Genomic DNA, 23,171 nt, shown 5'->3' with positions numbered 1-23,171 from the left:
CTTACTGGGCTCAAGAGAGGTAATTACTTTGCAGAAGATGCATCTATAAGAGCATTTCTGTGACAGCTCCAGATTTAATCTGCCTTTGTTTTATGAAGACCATCTGCACAAATTATTTTTTCGCCTCGATTTTGGGTTTTGAGATGAACTCTGCTCAGACAGCCCAAAACTCAATTACAGCCCAGTATCAGGATCTTCTGTCGCTACAGAGACACGCTACAGGAGTTGAATGAAAGCTCCCTGGCTGAAAACAATTTCCTTTACAAATAGGAAAGTCTCCAATATTTTAAAAATATTAAAAAGATGAAAGAACAGATGAACAGATTACTGAGAAAATATGAAAGAATATGTTTAACTTTTTTTTTTTTTTTTTTTTTACAGGAAACAAGCTGAGATGTATTAAAATAAAATACCCTCTTACAGCTAACTTGTTTGTTCATTCTGCAGTGTCACCCAAAGGTCCAGGCAGCAATATTCTGTTCCATTCACTATAAACCTACAGATTTGAAAGACAGTTACAAGAGATGCCAACATCTTCCTAGCAGCTTTTCCAGCACCACTTTTCAGACTGCTGCACACTGTAACACCAATGTCCAGCTCTTCCTGTGCTCTGGAGCAGCAGAGAAGAGCGCAGTCTCACCATGCTACAGTGTGGTTCAGTGACCCCACTCACCGACCCTTGGCTTTGCTGCTATTCTGATCTTGACTGCGTTGAGGTGTTCCTCATCTTGGGGCACTCTTGGCTCTGCATTTCATGTAGGGCAACACGCACACCAGCATCTGTGATGCACCACTTGAGTAGCCCAGTTATTTGCCTGGTGTTGACACTGCTCAGACACACAAGCAACTCAAAGCCCTTGTGGTGTGGGGAGCATTCCAGCTCCCAGTCAAAGGACTTGCCATACTCTCTTTGTAAGGGAATTGACTATGAATGAAAAAACCTTTACTGAGCAGAATTACAATTAGAGTCTCCAGAAAAGCAAAGGAGTCTTTCTTTGGACAGCTTCCCAACTACACTTTCACCCTGAAATGTCCATATTTATTATTGATATCATCATGAATAGATTGAATAAATCTAAGACAAAGAACCACTAGACCAGTGGAACACCAACAATTGCATCCCACTTCCTCCCATCTCCAGCCAACAGCTGATCAATACAGCACCTCTCAATGAGCCTGCATGAAATGCTACTCTTCAAACATGTTTGTCCCCACCGCCTTTCTGAAGCAAAGTTCTACAGCTCAAGGCAAGGAAGGGCACACATTGGTTTCTGCAGTTTTGACAAACAAAGGCATTAGCTGTATATGAGCACCATTCTCAAATACATTATCAGCTGAAAAAAGGAGTCATCTCTCAGTTAAGGCTTGAGTTCTCCTCCAAGCTCCCATACTCACACCTCACCACCTGCACTTGTTTCCTCACACATTTTGTGTTTGGAGCCACAGATGGGTAGGAAAAGATCAGTAGGATTCACTTACACAAATTAACCCACTCAATAATTACACCATCCATAACAAGTCCTCTCTAACGTGCCCTGAGAAGTATGGTTTTGGGAGGCATTCACTGACTGACACTGTTCAAAATGAACTGATTAGTGCTCACTTACACGCTGTCCTACAGATGCACATATGCTTCAAGGTGTCACATGCTGTATGTCATCCAGCTCTAAGAGCACCCTTTGCATCAATATAGAGCTCATATACAACAGATGGTTTACGGCACCTCCTTTGTCTTAAGTGTTTTGGGTTTTTTTTGCCTTTAAGCAGGATTTAACATGCACCAAGGCACATTTGGGACAGCAGTATTTTTTCAAAGACCATACTGAGCCTCCGGGAATAATTTACATGAACACTGATGAAACCAGAGATGTTCCTGCAAACACTCCCAGAGGAAAACAAAGACAGTTTTGTGAATAGCATTATAGAAAAGAACAAGAATGAAATCAACATAGCCACGTAGATGATGCCCTAACAGTTGCAGAATTGAGGACATTAACCTGTTCTCCAGGTAATTAACAGCTGTAGGAAGAGACAAGGGCAGCCATATTAAAGTCTTGGTGAGTCATAATACTACATACCATTTAACTTCCAGAAATAGTTTAGCTCGGGCCTAATAACTTTTACTCCGCAATAACATGCAGTAATGGTAGCAGTATACCTGGCACGTCAGAGTAGTACCCAGATCTATAGTCATAATCCAGCCTTCAGACAGGAAGCAGAGACCAAAAGGTGCTACTTGGCACACTATCTCCTTCCCCATTTTGGTTCCTCTTGCCTTCACAGCCTTACTATCAAAGCCAAGGCTTGCTCAAACCCACCAGAAATAAAAGCAATATGCTCTCCCAAGCGCAATGCTTCAGAGTAACTGGACTCCAAGCAAGGTAGATGAGCATCAGGACTTTGAGTCAACATAATCACAATCCTATTACATGCACTTCTATAATCCCTGCAGCATTTATACTCACATTGCTACTCCTCCTTGTGAAGGCAAGAAAGGCACAGAGGAAAAGCCTGACAGGTACTGAACACGTGGCAAGTTGTCCAAGCAGAGTAGGAGGGTGCCTGCAGCATTCACCCACAGTGCACACGTGTCTGATCCCTGCAACCCTGAAGACAATGGGCTATGCTTCTGCTTCATTGCTTGCTCCTTTCTCTCATCACAAGTGGAAACAATATTAGAACCAATACACAGTGTTATTCAGGTACATATCCAAACTCTGCACCCTGAAGTTTCAAGTACAGGTCATCTGTGCTGTTCATTTATTAACTAAGGCAAGAACAATTAGAGCATTACAGTGTCCAGAAAAGAAGTGAAATCCATAGGAGCACGTTTGCTCCTAAGTGAGGAACACAAACAATCTGTTTTCAACTTATCAGGAAAAAGCATTTTACTAAAGGAAAACTCCAAACACATTACCAGTTACAACAGCTTCCAGAACAGGACCAAAGCTTGCTTACTTGCTCATGAAACAGTCAAGGGAGAGAACCAGATTCCTGTAGCAAGCCAGTAACTTGTCAGCTGAGAAGAGTTAGAAGGGCCTGTTTGAGAGGTGAGGAGAAGGAAAGGGCCTTGCAGGGCTTCAAATATCCTGAAATATTCAGGTTACATCTGTTCACTGAGGCTACTGGACCAAACCAAGCTTTCTGTCTTCTCTCATTGTCTTAGGATTGCTCTGGTCATACTGATATATCTACCCCAGAACTAAATAAGAACTGAGATGTGCAGGATCTTAAGGCACATGGAATAATACTATTTATTAGGTGGCCAGCAGTTATTCACTGTAACATTCTATATTTCTTTCTACAGCTTAGCTGCAAGGAGAATTTGGCTGTTCCACACATTTGTTTAGAATCAGTTTGGAAAGGAAAATCCTGTTTTTAGAGCACAGCTGAGAAGAGATGAACTGGCAGGAGAGACTCCTGCTACAGCCTTTCAGAAGAATTTCCTCCCGAAATAACTTACTCTTAAGAAGTGGCCACACTGATTTGCTATTCTATTATTATTTTTTTTAATAGAGTGATGAAGGAGGCAGGAGGAACATTGCTGAGGGGAGACCTTATTGCTCTCTTCCAGTATCTGAAAGGTCCTTACAGTGAGAGCGGGGTAAGTCTCTTCTCACTGGTGACAGGACGAGGCCCCAAGTTGCACCAAGGTAAGTTTAGGTTGGACATTAGGGAGCACTTCTTTACAGAATGGGTAGTTAAACACTGGAATAGGCTCCCCAGGGAGGTGGTTGAGTCACAGTCCCTGGATGTGTTTAAAAGCCATTTGGATGTGGTGCTCAGAGATATGACTTAGCAGAGGGTTGTTAGGGTACTATGGTTAGGCTGCAGTTCGACCTGATGATCTTTGAGGTCTTTTCCTGAGTAATTCTGTGATTCTATGATTATCTAAAAAAATACCATAAGGTTTTATATCACCTTGTTCTATGACCAGCTCTTAGCATGGTGTAAAGAAACAGCAGTTGACTAATCTATGATCAAACAGGAAGGCTTGTTTAGAAATGTTTCCCTGGCAGATATTGTTAATGCAAGAGAAACTGACAAGAATTGAAGTGACTGAATATTTTGTGCCTGTGTGGGAACAACACGGACAAAAACAAGATTCAGTTTTCTGTGTGAAGAATCACATCTACCAACAACGTATGTTCACCCTTTTTCCCCACGTGATTTAACTCACTCCTGCATTTATGCATCTCACAGTTGTTAAATATAGAGCATGACGCTTGCCTTCTCAATATAAGATCCAACTTTCAACCTCACTTTTGCTTTTATCCTCTGCAAAAGAATGCTTTCTCTTTTTTAGGAGGAAAGACATTCATAGCTTCAGTGGACTGCTGAGGGCTAATAAAGGATTTAACAGTACAAAAGTACTTTTTCTGTTTCAAGGTTGCTGGGCTGAAGATCACTGAAACTTCATCTCATTTAATCTAACACAGGAATGAAACCCACTGGCGCAAATTCAGTGACTCAGCCACTGGACTAAACTTCACTTCTGGAATCCTGCCACAGGCTCTGCAGATGATTCACACATTCACACACGCTATTAGACAAGTGCCTCACCTACAATAATAATTAGCAGCAATAACAAACATCCCATCACAAAGCACTGGTGCAGCATGGAATGGATTTTCTCAAGTTATTGTATTTTGCAACTTCTATTGCTTTCATTACATTTTAATTAAAACAGCACCAGGAGAAAAATTAACCTTGGAATAGCCTCATTAGACATCCAGGAAAAAAAAGCGAAGCAAAGCAATGTTAAATTCAGCAATGTCTGCAGATGAAAGATTTGTAAATCAGTTTCCATTCAGTTCAATCCAGAATTTCAACCAACAGCTCATCTCTTCAAGAAATTACTCCTAAATTACAAGACGCCTTGAAGCAGATCCCACTTGTGCCATACCACGAATAGGAGTAAAGATGACAAGTTTATCTGCAGTCTTGATACAAGAGCAAATGTAGGAGTCTAATCCTTGGGAGGAATAACTGCATGACTCAGTGCATGTTAGGGGCTGGCCTGCTGGAGAGGAGCCCTGCGAGGAGGACCTGGGGGTTCTGGTACAGAACAGGTTGGCCATGAACCAGAAGTGCATCCTGGTGGCCAAGAAGGCCAATAGGATCCTGGTGTGCATTCAAAATTTACAACAGAAACCTTGACCTTTCTAAAGAGGTAAGGAAGATGTTTCCAGGCAGTATCAGATCACAAGTGTCCCGAGTCCATTACATCCCTTCCACTCATGGTCTGTTCTACACAGCAACAAGGAGATGTGCACGGGACCCAACACTTCCAACCAGCAGTGATTAGTACAAGCTATATATACCAACCTGTATGTTCAATGTCTCTGCAATGTTTGCGTCAGCAAGAACTACTTTACGTAGGTCATTCTTATTATCCAACCCAGTGCACAGTTCTTTTTCTTAACATTGCTAAGCTCTCAGCCTCAATAATTTCCTGTAGCAGTGAGTTTTGTAATCTTATTACCTGCTGTGTAAGAAAGTGCTTAATATTGATTTTACTGTCCTTCCTTTTCCTCATCTTCTAACCCAGGCAGAAATAACATTCAGATTCCTCTCTAGATCATTAGTATTTTCCAGACTTCTTCCTCTATACAAAATGGTCTGTATAAAATATACCACTATGACACCACTGGAGCTGACATGCAGGTGTTATACTGTACTTACCTGTTCTTCTATATTAATTCTTCTCTGGCTCTTTTTTGTCTTTTCAGATTAAAAAAACAAAACAAAACAACTTTTCCTGTAAGGCATCAATGAACAGGCCTATGAACAGCCTGCAGTACAAAGCAGGCTTCAGTACTACCACACAGTGTAGAATTAGAGTTGTACAAAATAGTCTGTGGACAGCTATGGGTAGTGGAAATACAAAAGATTTATTTCCTTGACAAACAACTAACTTTTGGAATAAAGACTATCTGTAGAACACAGGGAGTGCTTTCTTCATAAAACACAGTCAATCTGGAAAAAAAATAATAACCAAACCACCACTTACCTCCATTCACCAACGAACATAAACAGAGCACAGTGAGAAAACCTTCAACATGCTGAAAAGAACAGCAAGCAGCACAAAATACTGCCATTTGCTTGCCAGTGCTTATTACAGCAATAAATAACCAGGTGCCTGCTACCCTTTGCATATAACCTTAGAAGAGACGCTCACTGCAAACACAGAAGCACTGCTCAGACTGACAACCTTCCATCTGTTTGTGGAGATTTTATTGAAATATATACGTGTGCCTGTATGAGCTAGCAAAGGGACCTCGCTACTGTGAATTCTACAGTATGCAACACTGAGAAGGCGGCAGCTGTTAAACCTAGGAAATGAAGGAAGAAATTAGAGGCAAGAGGGCTACAGGATAAAACTTTATGCACTATTACCCACTTCGGTGCTGAGTCACAGGGCTACGTTGTTTTGTTTAAAAAAAATACTGTGGATGATGAAAGTGTGCTGGCTGTATTTTATACTCGCAGTCTGCTCCTAAAGGGTTATGAGTCACTGTTTTATGTGCTTTTATGCTGCAGCCTTGTCAGCTGCACATCAATGAGCTCAGTTAAGTACAACACAGAAACAGGGGGAAAAAAAGAAAATGAGGCTTAGAGTAAGGCATACACATCTAGTTTAAATCCAGGGCCAGACTGCTCACTTACGTAATTTATTTTTGTGATAGGTGCCTGTGCTGTGAGGCTCTAGGAATATTTCATCTGGACCCGATCCACATGGGACAAGCCAGATGTTATACAGCAGAAATAAATGGGCATCAAAAGCTGAGTGTGAATTCAAAAGCAGGGACTGAAAAAGTACACAGAAAAAAGCAGGGACCAACTCCACAGTGATCCCCACAATACTGAGACAGATCCAGCCACCTCACTGCATAGAGCACTGACATGTCAGAAGCTGGTATGGCTGACCAGGTAGCACCACTATGCCCTACCTTGTCACACAGCCACAGAGCATCCCCTACAATGCTCCAGACACTGAATCTGCTGGAAGCTCTGCTCACACGCAGGGAACAAGGGCATCCCTGCCTGCAGCCTCCTGCTTGGCTCTTACTCCAAATTTCCTGCGGCAAAATTGGTTTGGAACAAGCTGCATCCTCTCATAGCCTGGCCTCCCTACTAAGTAGAATCCAGGAAGCATAGCAAGAATGACAGCTCCTTATTTCAGCAGCGCCAGCAGCCCTTTTTCCTCCTCCTGCCTGCCGCCAGCCACTGAGGATTCCCTGAGATGTGTTTCTCTATTGTCAATTCAGAGCAGCATCTAAAAAAGCTTCAAAGTCACAGAATAAATTCAGAAGCAATATGAGACCACGACAATCAGGGCAGATATATCATCTTTTCTCTTACGACATGTCAATTGCAGTTTTCAGTGCACAGCTTTTCAGGTCTGACAAACTCGATCATTTTTCTAGCACACAGTCCTGCTATATGACTGAGAAAAGGTTTCAAGGATAGAGATTCGTGCAGGGAATGCCTTCCAGAGAAAAAGAGAAAGGAGAAAGTCAGGCTGTGCTCAAATGGTTGTTCAAGAGATGCCTAGAAAACACTGAACTTCACAGAAACTATTTAAGCCTTCAAAAGATTTCCAAGACATCTTGTTTAACAGGACACATGGCAGATAATTTACAAGTCAAGATTCTCAAGTTTTATATTCAAACCAGAAAAGAAATACCTTGCTAACACAACAACAAGGAGAGAGAGAGCCTTCATTACTGAACAAGTCCACTGCTTAGGCTGTGCAGGTACTCACACAGGCTCATCTACCACCTTATCTCAGTGACAGTCAGACAAGCCCAAGAGATGTCAGTATTTCAGCACACAGTGCTCTAGCACATGTTACTTACATAAGCTATCCTTGCAAATTGGTAATAAAAGAACATCTCTGATTATTTATTTATGCAGCTCCAGGAGGCTGTTTGCTATCTCAGCAGTAGCTATGATGGATTACATAAAAGCACTGTCAGAGTGGGAGGAACAAACACGCTCAAACATGTGCTTCGATGCAAACCACTGTCTTTCCATGGAGTACAGCAGAAGGCAAAGCTTTGCAGTAAGTGTTAAGGCTGTGTACAGTTGGGAATATCAGAAAGTCAACAAGCCAGAAACTTTAAGAGAAAAAAAGATGGACAACAATTTTCAAAGAGATTCGAGAAGTCTTTTTTTTTTTTTTTTAATCTAAGCTTTGTACTACCAGAACACAAAGTCTCCCCCTAAACAACAAATGCTACTCAAAACTTTGGAGCGATACACCCCAAAGTGAATGAATTAACGCGTGCTGCATGAAGCTCAGAGAAAACTGAGTGCTGTGCAGCACCATTACTGGGATCTCTGCCCTAAGCACAGCTGGATTTCAGGCTAATGCAACTTTACCACACCTCAAATTCTCAAACTAAGCTGAGTGACACACAGTGCTGTGCTATGAGAGAAGTGTGCTGGCTAGCTGGCACATGGCTTTCCAAACCAATTTGCTTCGCCTCATCATTCTGTCCTAACTAGACATACTCCTTGATTTAAATCAGGATTTTTAAGCCTTTTTCACAGTGTGTTACCACCTACATCTAAGCAATGTAGCCTGACAAGCTGGAAGACCAAAGCCCAATCTGCAGACAGCGTGGAATGGTAATGTCATTTTTACATAATGAGGTTATCACATTCATTTTGCCATTTGCTGGCTGCTAAATGCATATCTATGTCTTGAGTCATTTTTGCAGTATCTGCACTGCAACAAGACCGTAATGCCAAGTTGTGATGAGCTGCTTTTTTATACAATAAAGGAACTGAGATCTTGGGAGCCTCACAAAAATAACAAACAGATGTAAAGAACGCATGCAAACAAGTGTGAGCATAGTGGGATAAACCCTTTTCCTTGCCACTGAAGCTTTTCAAACACAGAGCACCCACTGCTCACACATACAATGAGATCTGGTTCCTATTATTCCTGTTCAGAAAGCATGAAAAACCCAACCCAACTTTTATAGACACATATCCCCAGATGAGAGGCAGGGCACTTGCTGAATCTAAACATGAAAACACTGATCAGCAGCGACTTCTCAATGTTAAAATGTACAGCTATTGAAAGCTATCCAGGAACTCAGCACATAGAAAAGTAACTTCAGTGGAAAAGAAGAAATGAACTACAATTAAAATGGTATTGCAAGAAGAAAGCTAAAGAGGAAAGGCTGTCCAGCACCCACACATATTCCAATATCACCACCATTGCAACAGGCCTTCCCATGTTCTTCCAGCCCCACAGTAATATTGGTGATAATTGCTAGAGCTCCTCTGCTTCAAAACAGTGACAAAATGAAACAAAACTCCAGAGACAGATTAAACAACAAAACCTGTTTTCCACAGGATCTTCCACTTCTAACTTCAGAGCTGCTTTAGTTTCCCGTTTCCCTTTCCTGAATTCTGTACTTTGTTTCAGCTTATTTCCTTTCTATTGACACGTATCCTCACACAGCATCACAACATTGCAGAAAGGAAGGGAGTCAGCTGGGATTCAGACAAGGCTCTTCTCAGCAGGAGCAGCCCATGCCTTGCACCCTGACCACATGAAGCAAACAGCACTCCTTGCCCACTCAAAGCCAACACCTAAATGTCAGACAGGGAAGAAAAACACAGGAAAGACCAAGCAGGTGAGACAAAGCAAGACATTTCTCTCACACAAAATCCACTGGAAATTGAAGCATTTACATCACAATTTTGCACTGCAATGGATGCCGTAGGAAACAAGAATCTCCAGCCATGTCTTCCTTCAGCGAGAAGTCAGAGGTTCAGTGACTTATGACAGGCAAGAAAAACCAAACTCATTTCAGATGGGGACTCAGTGTAGTGAGGGTACCCCAAGCAGACCTTAGTCTACAGGTGACTTAACTTCAGTAAACACTCTGCTACATCTGCATCAGTTCACTGCCAACATTAAGCAACCACTTGCTCCAGGACAGATCCACCTCCACTGATGATTCAGAAGAACAGAACTAATGTTTTTGACAAAGCTGAGTAGGACTGAAAAAAAATAAAACTAACTCCTTCAGACTCAGAAGAAGCTTCGTGCTGGATACTCAGTAAAATCCTACAGAACAGGGAAGCATCCTTTAAAGAGGAACTCATACAAAGAACAGCTTACCAGCCACATCTGAACAATATTCTGCAGCTTTGCACAACTAGTAGCAGCTGACCGCCTAAAGATACCTGGCCCCATCCTGATCCACAGATATCAGTCTACCTCACTCAGTAAGAATGACTGAGGTGGTCTTCTACTGCCTTAGAAATTCTTATATGGCCTGATAATATTTAATAGCAGTGCAGCGATTACTAATGACAACTGAAAGGCACAGGCTTTATAGAGTCTGAACTTGTCTGTCAACTCTCCTGCAAAACACACACTTATGTGGTTTCTGTTCCCAATCGACAGTTTTCCATGTCAAAGGAGCCCACATTTGCACTTCAGAGGACTGGAAATGATTCATAAAGAACAGAACAAAGTCTTGTTCTCTGTTTTTTATTTACAGGATTTAATTCCCTCTTATTTAAACAGCTCAGACTACTAACTGGCCTGGTAAGATAAAATAGCGTTGGCATAAATATGTATAAAATTGCCTTCCAGCCACCTTCAGAACAATTGCCATAATGAAATTACTGCAGTTTGAATTAGATTAGGTCACAGCAGCAGACAAACACAGATAGCTATAATGAGAGGAATAAAAGCCCTGGACTGCAATGACAGCTAGATAAAGATAAGGCAGAAATAGCCCCCAGGGACTGTTATACTGCAGCCACAGAGCAAGACAAGATTGAATGATCCCAGTCCCACCAGAGAGCAGGCACAGCTATATGCACCCATCACAGGCCATGCTACCTGGCACCAACAGCGAGCCCATTATAGCCAGTAAGTGAACCAGGTTCTCTCACACCAGATAACTGGTAAAAGATTAATGAGATCTTATGTATCTTTGTATATGCAACGTGTGCCCTCTTCAGAGCTTCATGAGTTTGTTATTCTACAGTTAACAACCAGCCTGCTAGTATTGGTGTAAGGTGAAGCATCCATGGTTTCTCATCTCCAGTAGATGGAGCTTTAGGAAAACCTACAGCTGCATGTTATGTTCATGGAATTAGTTACACTGCAGCCTGAACGCCTGCAGAATCTTCCATGCAGCCTCCTTTCTGAAATGAACACCAGTAATATTTCTTTTACCGTGACATTTCACACAAATACATACATTTCCCTCACTTGAGATTCCATAAATTCCTGTAATTGCTGCTGAACCCAACTCTTCAGCCCATCTGACCTTTCTAAAATCACTAACACTGTCTTCATATTTTAGTTTCGCCATTTCAGAGTCTAAACCAAATCCTAGAGCCTTGTAACTGGGAAGGACTGGAAGAGCACCTTGGAAAACACAAGGACTACAAACTAAGCAAACATCAGCGGCAGGTGCAGAGCAAACAACCAGCAAAACAACATACACTGAACTAAAAGCAAGGACTATGGCACTGGACAGGATGTTCTGAGCCACATCACAGACACTGCACAGTGCACAGTACTCATCCCTGTATCCCTAGAAGAACACAGGGACAGGATTGCACTTTTGCTTACACTGGTCTTTCTTTAAACACCACTAGTACCTGCTGTTGAAGATAACACCACTCAAATCTCCACTCTGACCACTTGTACTCACATGCTCAGTATTTTCTGCTTTGGAGACACTACCTGTTGCACTGTGCACCAACTATAACTGACAGATGTGCATAAATTCCAAGTTTGCTAGTGTGAGGCTGCAACACAATGGAAAGCACAAGCAATTACAGCAGAAAGGTCCCAGGCTGCAGCAAGTGAGGATTTGTTCAAAAGCAACAGCCACAGGCACAGAAATAAAGGAAAGAAAGCTGCTTACCTTCAGAAGGACTCAGGCACACAGGGATCTCCAACAAGATCCTCTTGCCTCCACTGCCAGTCCTTAAATGAGTCTGGGAAGGGGTGAATCCTGGCTCCAGCCCTTCCGGTCACTCAGGAGCATTGCATGCACCTGAGCTTCCCTGGATTGGCCTTGTCCTCCAGGTGTTCAATCACTGATTCAAGCTGTGACTTAGCTTCACAAAGGCCTTATCAGTCAGACTCCGACACCTCATGTCTTCTTTGTAGGGTGACTTGATACTTGTAAAGGAACAGCTGGAAGCATTTAAAAGAAATTTCTACCAAATGAAAGGTGTTAGAAGAAAATAACCCCACGCACTTCTGCACGCAGGAAAACAAAACCATCACTAAAATATTTTAGTAATGCAAGGGATGAAGAAACACACGTTCAGTTTCTAAGCCTTGCTTTGTACAAGTTAATTTGACAATTCAGTATTAGGGCTCTAGATCACACAGCATGCCACAAACAAATCAACATCATCACTGTAGCATGCACTTGACATTTGAAATGGAAATTAACCCTTTACATTTTAAATGGAAAATAACACACAGGTTCCAAATTCTGTGTTCTGCAAGCACTTCTAAAGGAGCTGGGGGTAACACACAAAACACATATTAGGCTCCTTTCTATGTCCTGAGACTCAGTAGCTTGATCGGTATTGCAGCTCAAACTGTCTAAAAAGCAAACCCACAGATCCTCTTATTCTGGGGTAAGGGGCAGTATAAGACAGCTCTAAGTAAGTCAGTGTAAACCTCACTTTTTGTGAGTTTGTGACAGTGACACACATTCCATTTTGCTGCTTCATTCAATATTCAACACAACCATGCCACAAAGAGACACTGGGAATTTTAAAGCCTTCAAAGGCACAGAGCTATCCCACCTGAGGGATTGGCCATCACTCCCATGGAGCAGGACAAATTCCCTTCAGCTGAGTATGCGCCCTACTGGATAACCAGCTCTATCCGACATTCTTAGGATTTGAGACATTTCACCAAATACATCCTCCACAAATTAGCAATATAAGCTTCCTTATGCCAAAATTCACGCTCTGAATGGTGAGCAGTCAACATTCCCCAGAAGCATTCCCACATCAGCCTTGGAAACTGTCTAGCATCGTTTCTCAGTGGCAGTAAATTAACAGGACTGAGCTCAGTACAGAAGCACGCATCTATGATCTGCACCAGCTGAAAAACAGTGACCAGCCCTCTAAGGCTGGTAGCAAAGGAAATGAGTAACATCGCTCACTAGAGGGCAGCCGAAACAAACCAAAACCCCAGTAATTCTCCGAATGGGAGCCACGACCCTCAGCAAGTCAAAAGCAGTTAGGCACAGGCCACCTATCTTGAAAGACACAGTTATTCCTAAAGGCAGTTGCGATCACAGATCAAACCAAAATGCCTTTAACAAGTGGGAGAATGCTATCACTGTGCAGCCCAAGAATATTCATAGCAGCACCAAGCATTTTTCTACTACACCTTTGCCTTCACCTTCACATCAAATCAAATAGCAAGATACTCTCTGGGCAGCCTATATATTTTTGGTAAAGATATTTCTATAAGTTTGGCAGTCAGAAATACAGGTTAAAGGGGTTGTCTTTAGCCCAACTGTGGCTCATTCTCAACATTATTTAAAATATCATTTGTGTTTTACATTTACAGGCAGCTCGTTCCACTGCCTGATCACTATTTCAGAGCAGTAGTATTTTCTGACATCCATAAATCTCCCATAGCACAGCTTGAAGCCATTCCCTCTAGTCCTATCACCAATTACATGAGAGAAGAGGCCGACCCCCAGCTCACTACAACCTCCCTTCAGGAAGTTATAGAGAGCAATAAGGTCTCCCCTGAGCCTCCTCTTCTCCAGACTGAACAATCTCAGCTCCTTCAGCCTCTCCTCATACGGCCTGTGCTCCAGACCCCTCACCAGCTTTGTTGCCCTTCTTCAAACACATTCCAGGGCCTCAATGTTTTTCTTGCGGTGAGGGGCCCAAAACTGGACACACTGTTCAGGGCTGAAGTACCCAACAAGTGCCAGCCCCAAAAGATTACTGCTGACATAAGTACAGCCTGCTCCTTTCGTTTCCAGCTTCTACATCAGCACTTGTGTGCAACTCCCTTACAAAAAAAAAAAAAGCACAAGCCATGCCAGATTTCAGTAAACACAACACGATTCTGCAAGGGATTAAGCAATTCTTGACAGGAAAGAGGATATGGTAAATGGGAGAGAGCATTTAAGGACAAATCACATGTACTGACATTAATGTGACTCCTCAGATGCTAATAAAAGACACAGACAAACCACCGCAAAAGGAAGCGTGTAAACTCAGTAGTTATGTGTAGCATTTTTTTCAGAGAAATCATAATTACCTGTAGAACTGAGCGGTGTGTCAACAGGTTGGGAATTTCTGCTTTCATTAACACAGGCTGCTTGAGGGGGAAGGGAAAAAAGAAAAAAAAAGAAGGAAAAAAACACAATCCAAACAATCCAAAAGCCATGACAGCACTATCCTGTGGTCAGGCCTCCTCTTGATTTTTGCTGCAGCAGCAGTGCCATGAGCTACTCACCACTTCACCCAAGCCTTTCTGGCTCCAGGCCACACACAACTGCAGAACTGCTCTTTGGTTCTGCTCAGCTTTTCCCAGGCCCTCACTAGTAGTTACAAACAACATGTTTTTGAAGGAACAACACCATCGATCAAAAGAACCTTAAGCTTGGCTGCCCACAAGGAAAAAGCAATTATGTTCTAACATTATTTTTTCCAGGAGCCACAGTTCTGGAAAAAGTGTAAGCCCATAAGAAAGACAGGACACGTTGCAGACCTCAGTAGCTTGACACACACCCCTGTTGCTGCCAGCAAGAGTAGCTTCCTCACATCAATATCCCCACCTGAGTACCAGTGCCAGCACTAAGGATAGAGCAGGAATAAGAACCAGGGCCAGCTTGGAACACTTGCTGTATGGCAGGGGAAGTCACAGCAGTCCATGGATGGTAACCAAGTAAGTTTGTACTCAAACACAATGCAAATTGCAAGAACAGAAGTAGTGATTCCGGAGAGGGTAACTAAATGTTGAAAGCCTCTATTTCCCAAACTGATGTTTTTCTAAAAGCCAGCATTTAGACACACACAAGTCTCTCCAATCGCACAGTAAATTATTTTTGTTTCCCCACTCCACCCAGCTGTTCCATCATCATCTTTCTTCTATTGTCTACTACTCCTCTAGTTTCTCTGTTTCATGATGCAACATTTTCCATACATCTCCCCCTTTCATTGGATGACTCTGTCTGCCTACCCATCCTCTTAAGGACAGATCTTCTTAACTTCTCATAACAAAGAAAAAGACTGACAGAGAAGCCATGTGACATACAAGGAGGCTCAGTCTTTCCCAAGATCAGGAGCTCTCGAAAAAGCCATGCAGGCAGACAGGGCTGAGTTCTGACCATGTGTCAGACAGGGATAGTCCCCCACGCACAGCCCCATGTCTGCAGTCTACTCTCTAACCCTTTATTAGGTTGTGAACTTTCCAGGCCAAGACTGTTTCCACCATCCTCATTACACTCTGATTCTGACAAGACAAGAAAGAGGAACATCTCCGGTGACTTATCCCATTATAAACAGCTTTTATTAGCCATCTTTTAAATATAAAACAAAATCATTGGAGGTCTTTCTCTCATCCTGGTCACTGATGAGTAAGAAGTTTTGCAGGACATTCTTCCCAGTTTAAAGGAAGTTGTAAGGTATTGCTGCAGTATTGTATGCAGTGATGCAGATTAGAAACACCACAGACAGTGAATGTTGGCCTTGATTTTTATTTTTATGTTTTAATTACTTTCCAGCATAGAGGATAAAAAAATGATAGCAAAAAGTTCACAGATCCAATTTAATCTTTTTCAGTCTACCGCTGCACAAACACGTGAACTCACAATAACAATAAACAAACAGTACACATGTGTTACAAGAGTGCAGCCCTCTCTTCCTCACAAATCCTAGAAGCATTAATTTATGCTTAACTTAGACAGCATTATTTCTGCAGGTCTACTCTTCCCTTGCTTAGGGATGCCTACTATCACGAGGTCCTGTTTTCACAGCTAATGGCGACTATCTTCTGCTATTACAAATGACATAGCCTCTCTAGACTTAATAAGACCTATTGCCAATGACTCAGGCACCAGGAACACCACATATTCATTTCCGAATCCTGAGGTTGGGATGGCACAGCATTTCAGTCAGACTGAAGTCCAGCTCATATGACAGATGTCAGATTTGATAGACTGCACTGTCAGTCTGCTTCTTTACTGAGGAAGCTGTCACATTCCCAGAGACTCAAAGGCCTTTGGGAAATGATTTTGAATCAGAGGAATGCAGGAAGACTCATCATCACGCTGCCCAAGCCCACTGTGGGGTGCAGGCTATAACCACCCCAGGCTGTGTCACAGCAGTGGTACACAATGTCATATGAGAAACAAGCAAAGGAGCTTCCTTTTCCATGGCTGACAGAATTTGCATGCCAAAAAAAAATTTGACAGAGGCACAATGCTTTTAGAACACTCCTCCTGCTTTTTCTGCTGCCCTGACCAAACTCAGCTTATTGAGTTGAAGTGTCATCAAAAAAAGAAAGAGTTCAAGGGAGTAAGCACATCGGTTTGATACTGTTATAAAGAGAAAAGAAGGAAGATGTTCAGAGCATGAAATGGGTTTATTGTGATACTTAGTTACTTCACTAATGAACTCTCCCTCCTACAGTGCTCATCCCACTCCTACTGCAAAGTGGTTTTAGGCTGTGAGTGACCTCAAAAAAAGGAGGAGGAAGGAGAGGGCTCATGGGTCTGTTCTGCCTTTCTCAGAATACCTGGAATCCCTCAAAACAGCAGGGATTGCAGAGACAACAAGGAGGCAGGATCCAGCATCACAGCATACCTCAGTGCCAAGATTTAGCAATCTATTCTACGCATTCATTGCAAACAAATCACCCAGTGTTATCATTAGGGCTCAGGACTGTGTATCTTCATTTCCGCATATGTCATTGCTGCTATCTCTCACACCAGTCTGAGGATTGGTCACAAAGTTCTTCTGTGCTCCCCATTCACCAGTACAATCAAGTCTTCATGCCCCAAGATATACTAAAGCGTGTTTGAGCAATTAAGCCCCCCTATACATGTTACAGGAACTGTCTCATAGCTCCCAGAATGTCTTCATATCTACAACATTGGGCTTTTGAAATACAAGTAGATAAAAGCCTTCCGGTCTGTCCTACCATCAAGGGAACTTCCCCATTCTCTTCTCACACAAGAGCAGAAAAGGGCTTATGCAGGACATTCTTTGCAGAGGTGGTCACCACTCTTTTTCACAAAAATAAATGCAAAACTTCAAAGCAGATATTATTCCTCCAACAAGATAAGGATCATGGTTTATTAGAGCATCCAGAAGGAGATCTGCGTCATTAGAAACCTAAGATGCATGACTTCCTTGCCTGAGGAAAGCCAAGCAAGGTTTGATATCTACTATTTGCATGTTTCATAACAGGTTCTGGATGACTCGCAATTAGAGGTGAGGACAACCACACATGCATGCCATGAACATCAGCTGAGCAAGATTAGTTTGGTAGATCCCACTGCCTACCTGTTTAGCATGCAAAACAGCAGTATCCTCACTCACATATCTAATTCCAAGCAGATCTCTTTATTCTACAAGGCCAAAATATGCCACCCAGTGCTAGAGAAAGACGTGCTTTTACACTACTTCAAATTCCAAAGCAATCAGAAGTATCATCAGCCTGTGGATTTGCCTTGAAAAACTATCTCATCATGTTATTTGTGATCAAAGTTTTCTTCCCCCCATTACATTACATATAATTACTACAATCCTCCGTCCAGCCAGTATCAATGTATGACAGGAAGTGTCACTGTGCCACTACATTTTGATTTAATGCTTCTTGCCATACGTTCAAATTGGTTGGGCTGAAAGGTATAGTAGTCAGAGCATGCTATCATTTCATCTTCTCAGAAATGCTGATGCTCCTACGAATCAGAAGAGGACAGTCTGAAACACTGTTTCTGCAGGAATCAGCTCACCCTTAAGGAAAATGAGGAAAATGCTATTCCCCAAGAGCTGAAAGGAAGCAGCTCTTATCATACTTGTCTTAACACAAGCAAACATTCACTCTTGTAATACTCAAGTAATAGGTTACAGAGGCCACATCCTGAGCTTTTTGGTAAAAGATGCATGATACCAAGAGCACATAAAGAGCTTAACAGGCGAGATTTTTTTTTAAGTTCTTAATGACAACGGTAATTTGAGACAGTATTTCCTCCTGATGCCCAGAGGATTGCTCTGTGGATTTGTTCAAGCAACTTTCTTCCACCAAGATAACACTAAACATGAAGAGACAGTGTTTTTAAAAGCAGAGAACATCCTTTGAACTCCCCTCATATATTCCCTCTACCTACAGTGCACGCTGCATCTATCAGGCTGGAAGAGTAAACTGTGTTTTAAGACAAGGCAGATGCACCACAATCAGACCATTGTTACTCATCCAAATGACACACTGCCTAAAGAGATAATGCACTGGCTAGAGGAAGGTAACGTAAAGGATAGAGCTGTTACCTGTGAGTGGAGAGGGAAAAGTATCCACAGAACTAAAAAGTTCCTCGCTGCTCTCAGTGCTATGTGGAGACAGGCCTTCTGCTAGGTCACAGACAGAAGGGAGATCCAATATGCTGCTCTCCTCTGAGTGATGACTTGGTGATGTCTCTTCTCCTTCCATGGTCCCACTGTAGATACACAAACCTAGCTCAGCCGAATTTGTTTAGCATGAAAATCTGAGCTGAAAAAATAAAAACACCACACCACCATAGCAACACCAAAAATGACAGACAATAACCCTCAGCCCTGAATTGGATATCCAGGAGCCCACAGACAATCAGATCTCCCTAGAGGGTTCTGAGCAGTACAGAATCAGGCCCCAGTCACTAGCCACCAGGAGCTCACACAACCACTCTGTGTTGCTTTTTCAATACAGAAATACTTTACAGAATATTCTAATTCAGTTCTTGGTCTGAAAAACAAAATAAAGCTATTCAACCATGGGCAAGTGGAAGGTTATATCAAGAGGAGGAGCTGGCACAGCAGAACACTCTGAGGCCAACACTAACACAGGTGGGCTGCTGCAATCCTGGCCCTCTCTGTAGGGGTCTGTATTGGCCTCTTCCCCTGTGTTACAACAGAGTTAACAGCATTTGCAGCCATGTGATTATAAGAACCAGACAGCTATTCCTAATGGAAACTAATGATTACTTTTTCTCTCTCTTTTTCTTTTTCTCCCTCCTGAAGTACTCCCCTCAGACCAGCTCTGTCAATTGCTCCCACAACTTCACAGTGCATTTTGACCACACAAGGACATTTAAATAGAAGCTACAGCGGTCCTACTCATAGAACTGGTGGGGAGATGTGTTTGTGAGGACAAACAAGACCTCAGCTCAGCCCTGGCCCTTCAGACACGTGGAAGGGACATGCTGTTAGCCCTGGGCCATACCTAGGAACAGCACTGGTATAGGAGCAGTCTTCTGGGACAGATGCCAGGCACAAAGAGCTTGTTGCTGCTTCAGGATTCTCTCCTTCCTTCACGGTTTGCCAGCCTCAGCTCACTGGAATGAAACAAACAGGCCTGTTACATGCTTTGCATCAGCTGAGTGGGCTGACTGGACAGCGTGACCTTTCAAAACACATATGCCACCTCAAGTCAACAGCCAGTCACCACATACATTGCTGTTTGTCAGGGCTGGCACAGGGAAAGATTTTTTCTAGGAATCAGAAATAGAACATCTAGTAATGCCCTTGAATCTTCCAACAGTGACGGAGACCTCCTGGAAGGGGCTCAATACACACTAGAAATCAAGCCCACGCTTTCTGTACAAGCTCAAAACCCGCGAAGCAAAGGAGCAGGTCACAGGTGAAACCCTTCCTTCCTATGAGCAGTGGGAGCCGTGGCTGCAAGCTTTCCCCCTCCTGCTACTGAGGAGAAAATCGGGCTGAAACAAAACGCTGAGTGGAAGGTGATGAGGTGAAGGCCAAAGCACCCCGACCCGCTCACTTTCCCCCCTCTCCCCCCGCAGACATCAGGGAGGCGAGCGGACCCACCGCCCCAGTTCCACACGCAGAAGAAGCCGGCGCCGCCATCTTGGCTCGGGGGGCGGCTCCTCCGTGTAGGGGGCGGGGAGAAGAATACGGGGGATAGGACGGACTGAGAGGGCTGGGGGTGGTGGAATATGTGGGTTAAGGGCGTTGGGGTGAAGGTTGTTGAATGCTGGGGGGGAAAATGACGACGTGGGAGTGAAGTCTCCGCCGCCAGAAGCGCACTGACTGTGGGGAACTTGGAAGGTACTGCTGGCTCCTGAACCAGCCAGAAGATGTGGCCGGGAGGAATGCTGTAATGTTTCTAAGTAGCCTTCTTCAGCTACTTTCAGATTTCAGTGTAAATCTTTGGACTTCCCTTTGATTCCTTCACAAGAAGGGAAGGTCAGTGTGCACGATGTGCCTTTGTATTGGTGCGTTCACGTTAGCACATGACATAACTACACCAGCAGCCACTTCTGAAGTTGGTTAAAGCGAGCCCATGGGCCAAAAAAAATGCAGAATGAAGCCTCATTCTTGGTATTTTGTGAAGATAACTGAGACGCACGCATGGGAAAAAGGAAATGCTTTCTGACTATTGCAGCTCTGTCGCAACGGGAGCTCTCAAAGTGTTGACAGTTTCGATACCGGTTTCAAGCTGTACAGTTTCATGTCGCCAAAGCTAATGTGTGTCTACTAACTTACCACCTTAAAGAGTAATTGAGATGAAAAAAAAGACCTTGTCATAAACAGCAGGCCTAGGAACTTCATGTTTTTCATTTCTTTCCCACTGTCACACCACAGAGGAGTAACTCTGTCAACAAGACTTCCTGCTTTCACAATAACTAGACATGAAGTTAGTGCATGAAAACGGAACAATAACTGAACAGCTTCAGTTCAGCAGGAAGCACCCAGGGCAGGAGGGATGCAGATGGGGTTCAAACAAGGCTGATTTGTTCCCAATTGGATTGTATAAGTTTGTTCTGTTACTCCCACAACTGAAAGCATGAAAATGTATATAAATCCATTTTATGTATACATTCTGTTTCCCAGCCCTAGAGACTACTATTAAAACTGGTGGAGAATCAGACTGTGCTGGGTTTCTATTGAGAAGCCCTCTCAAGCTCTCCAGACAGCTCTTCATGTGCTTCTGCTCTATACAGACCTCTTGCAGTTATGCCAGGAAAGGGCAGAGGAAGGTCAGAGAAGAGTTCACCACCACACAGAAAGAGTAAGACAATTGTCATTCTTCAGAAGTTTTTTTCACAGTCATCATCTCTTCGCCTTTAGCTGTGTCCTTTGCTTGCATACCATAGCCTTAAACTGATTGATTTATCCAGCTGTGTTAGCTCATCAGATAAAGGATATTAACAGTGTTCAGGACCACATAAAAACATCGTGTATGTCATGTTTTGCCACATCAAAGCAATCGTTTAAACCAGAAAGCCTCCCTCTAGGGGATCAGTTCCACTTAAACTGAAATATTCCTCCTTGTTATCACTGACTCCAAACAATGATAAATGAGGGGCTAATGGAGTTTGGTGTGGCTTGTTCTACAAAGTTCAGACTGAACTATCACAGTCTAACACATTATCCCCACCCCATAAACTATACTCCAGTACTTCTCTTTGGGACAGGTTAAGGTTTCTAACAGCAAGCAATCTGTAGTGCTAAAAATGGGTCAGCCAAGCATCTGAAAAACTCAGCCTGTGCTGGCCTTCTTTGGCTGTAAAATAAATAATGCTTTTTGCTTCCTCTTTCAGTAATGAGAAGCTTAAGCCTTTTACTTGCTGCAATCAACACCCTAATGTACAGGAAGTTTCAAAGACCAAGTGATATTTCTGCTGTACCACATGCCAACAAATTGACTTCTTTTTTTTTTTTTTTTTCCCTCCTGGGAATATGTTGCTATGGAACTGCAAGTGGCATCTGACATTTTAAGGCACCACTTCAAAACTACAAAAATTTGTTTTCAGTGGCAAAGTTTGGAAAACTGAATGTTCAGGATATTTCAGTACAATCAGGAATGGAAACAAAACCTCTAGAGCACTCAGGGTGTCAGTGTTAGCCTCATTGGGGCAGCTCAGAGCCTGAAGAGCTTTTACCTATATGAGCCCTTTTATTTCTGATTCATTCCTGAAATCCTCTTCTATTCTATGCACAGGTGGAAACTACAAAATGTAAGAACTAGAGTTTGCAATGTGTGGCTGCCTCACACCCTTTCTGTTCTTCTGTTACAGTACCTGGAAGATCTCCGCTCTTCTTTCCCAACACTTCTGCTTGCCTTGATAGTTCATCACCCGTCCTCATTCACCTCTGCACAGAAACATCCTTTTCACTGCTCCTCTCAGCCCTTTTGCCTTTTGAGGCTCCTCATCACAGTAATTATGGCAATTGCGGATCTGAGTGCCATTTACTCCCAGTGCTTCATGTTCCTCTTTGCCAATACCAGTTGTGACCTCTGAACCAGTGGTTCCTTTGGCATTTCATCCAAATGACCCTTAGCAAAGCTCTCCCTTGCTAAGACAAGATGCCAATAAGAGCCACACTCCTGTCCATTAGCCACTCTGCTGTTCTTGTTCTTTGCTCTCCCTTGGTTTCTGTGACCATCCTTATTGTATTCTGCATTCTCCCTCAGAGTTTCTTTTGGTGCATCCTTGTTGAGGATGCCTTCATCCTGCCATCAGAAGGCTCTCTCTGAGGGAGCCTCTGGTGCAAGCACATTCAGTTGCATCCTCCACCAACTGATTCAAGTAAACGATAGACACCAGTATCAGGTTCGGAAACTAGGGAGCCAAACCTATTTCTTACAACCCCCTACCAAATCCTGTCTCCCACCTTTGCTGGAATGAGTGCAGGAAATGTGACTCTTGGCCCCTCCTACTGATGTGGCTTCTTTTCTCTCTTGTGCTACCCACTCTGCATCTTGAAGCAACTTTGAAGGAAAGCTTTTTATGATGCTAACACTATTATTGTTCTGCTTAAACTTTTTGTACAGTGTGGGAATACAAGAAGGACTTTACAGAGCAATTGCTGTGGAGCAAGATAAACAGCATGAGAACCAAGGACACCTCTACGAGAAGAAAGAACAGCTCACAGCTTTGGAGGGGGGGGCTCGGGGTTGT

The 23,171-nt window shown here is 43.0% G+C and overlaps 1 protein-coding gene across 4 annotated transcripts in view; it reads right to left on the bottom strand.

Annotated features, from left to right (window-relative positions):
- The window catches only part of CHGB (chromogranin B), a 60,463-nt gene extending 40,325 nt beyond the window's left edge, over window positions 1-20,138 (bottom strand). For 2 of the 4 annotated variants that reach the window (XM_085542898.1, XM_085542901.1), the window contains exons 1-3: window positions 20,074-20,138; window positions 19,469-19,580; window positions 18,541-18,760 (exon numbers count right to left, since the gene is read on the bottom strand). In XM_085542898.1, coding sequence (XP_085399024.1) covers window positions 18,541-18,700 — 160 coding nt within the window. In that variant the 5' untranslated portion in view covers window positions 18,701-18,760; window positions 19,469-19,580; window positions 20,074-20,138. The remainder of the gene's footprint in view (window positions 1-18,540; window positions 18,761-19,468; window positions 19,581-20,073) is intronic. The other 2 variants (XM_085542897.1, XM_015857068.2) reach the window with 1 other exon arrangement.
- Between the last annotated feature and the right edge of the window lie 3,033 nt (window positions 20,139-23,171).

Source organism: Coturnix japonica, chromosome 3, assembly GCF_054131305.1.
Source record: "Coturnix japonica strain WE chromosome 3, WE-NBRP24, whole genome shotgun sequence".
NCBI lineage: Eukaryota > Metazoa > Chordata > Aves > Galliformes > Phasianidae > Coturnix > Coturnix japonica.
The sequence above is the reverse complement of the archived record's forward strand: the minus strand, read 5'-3'. Positions and strand labels throughout refer to the sequence as shown.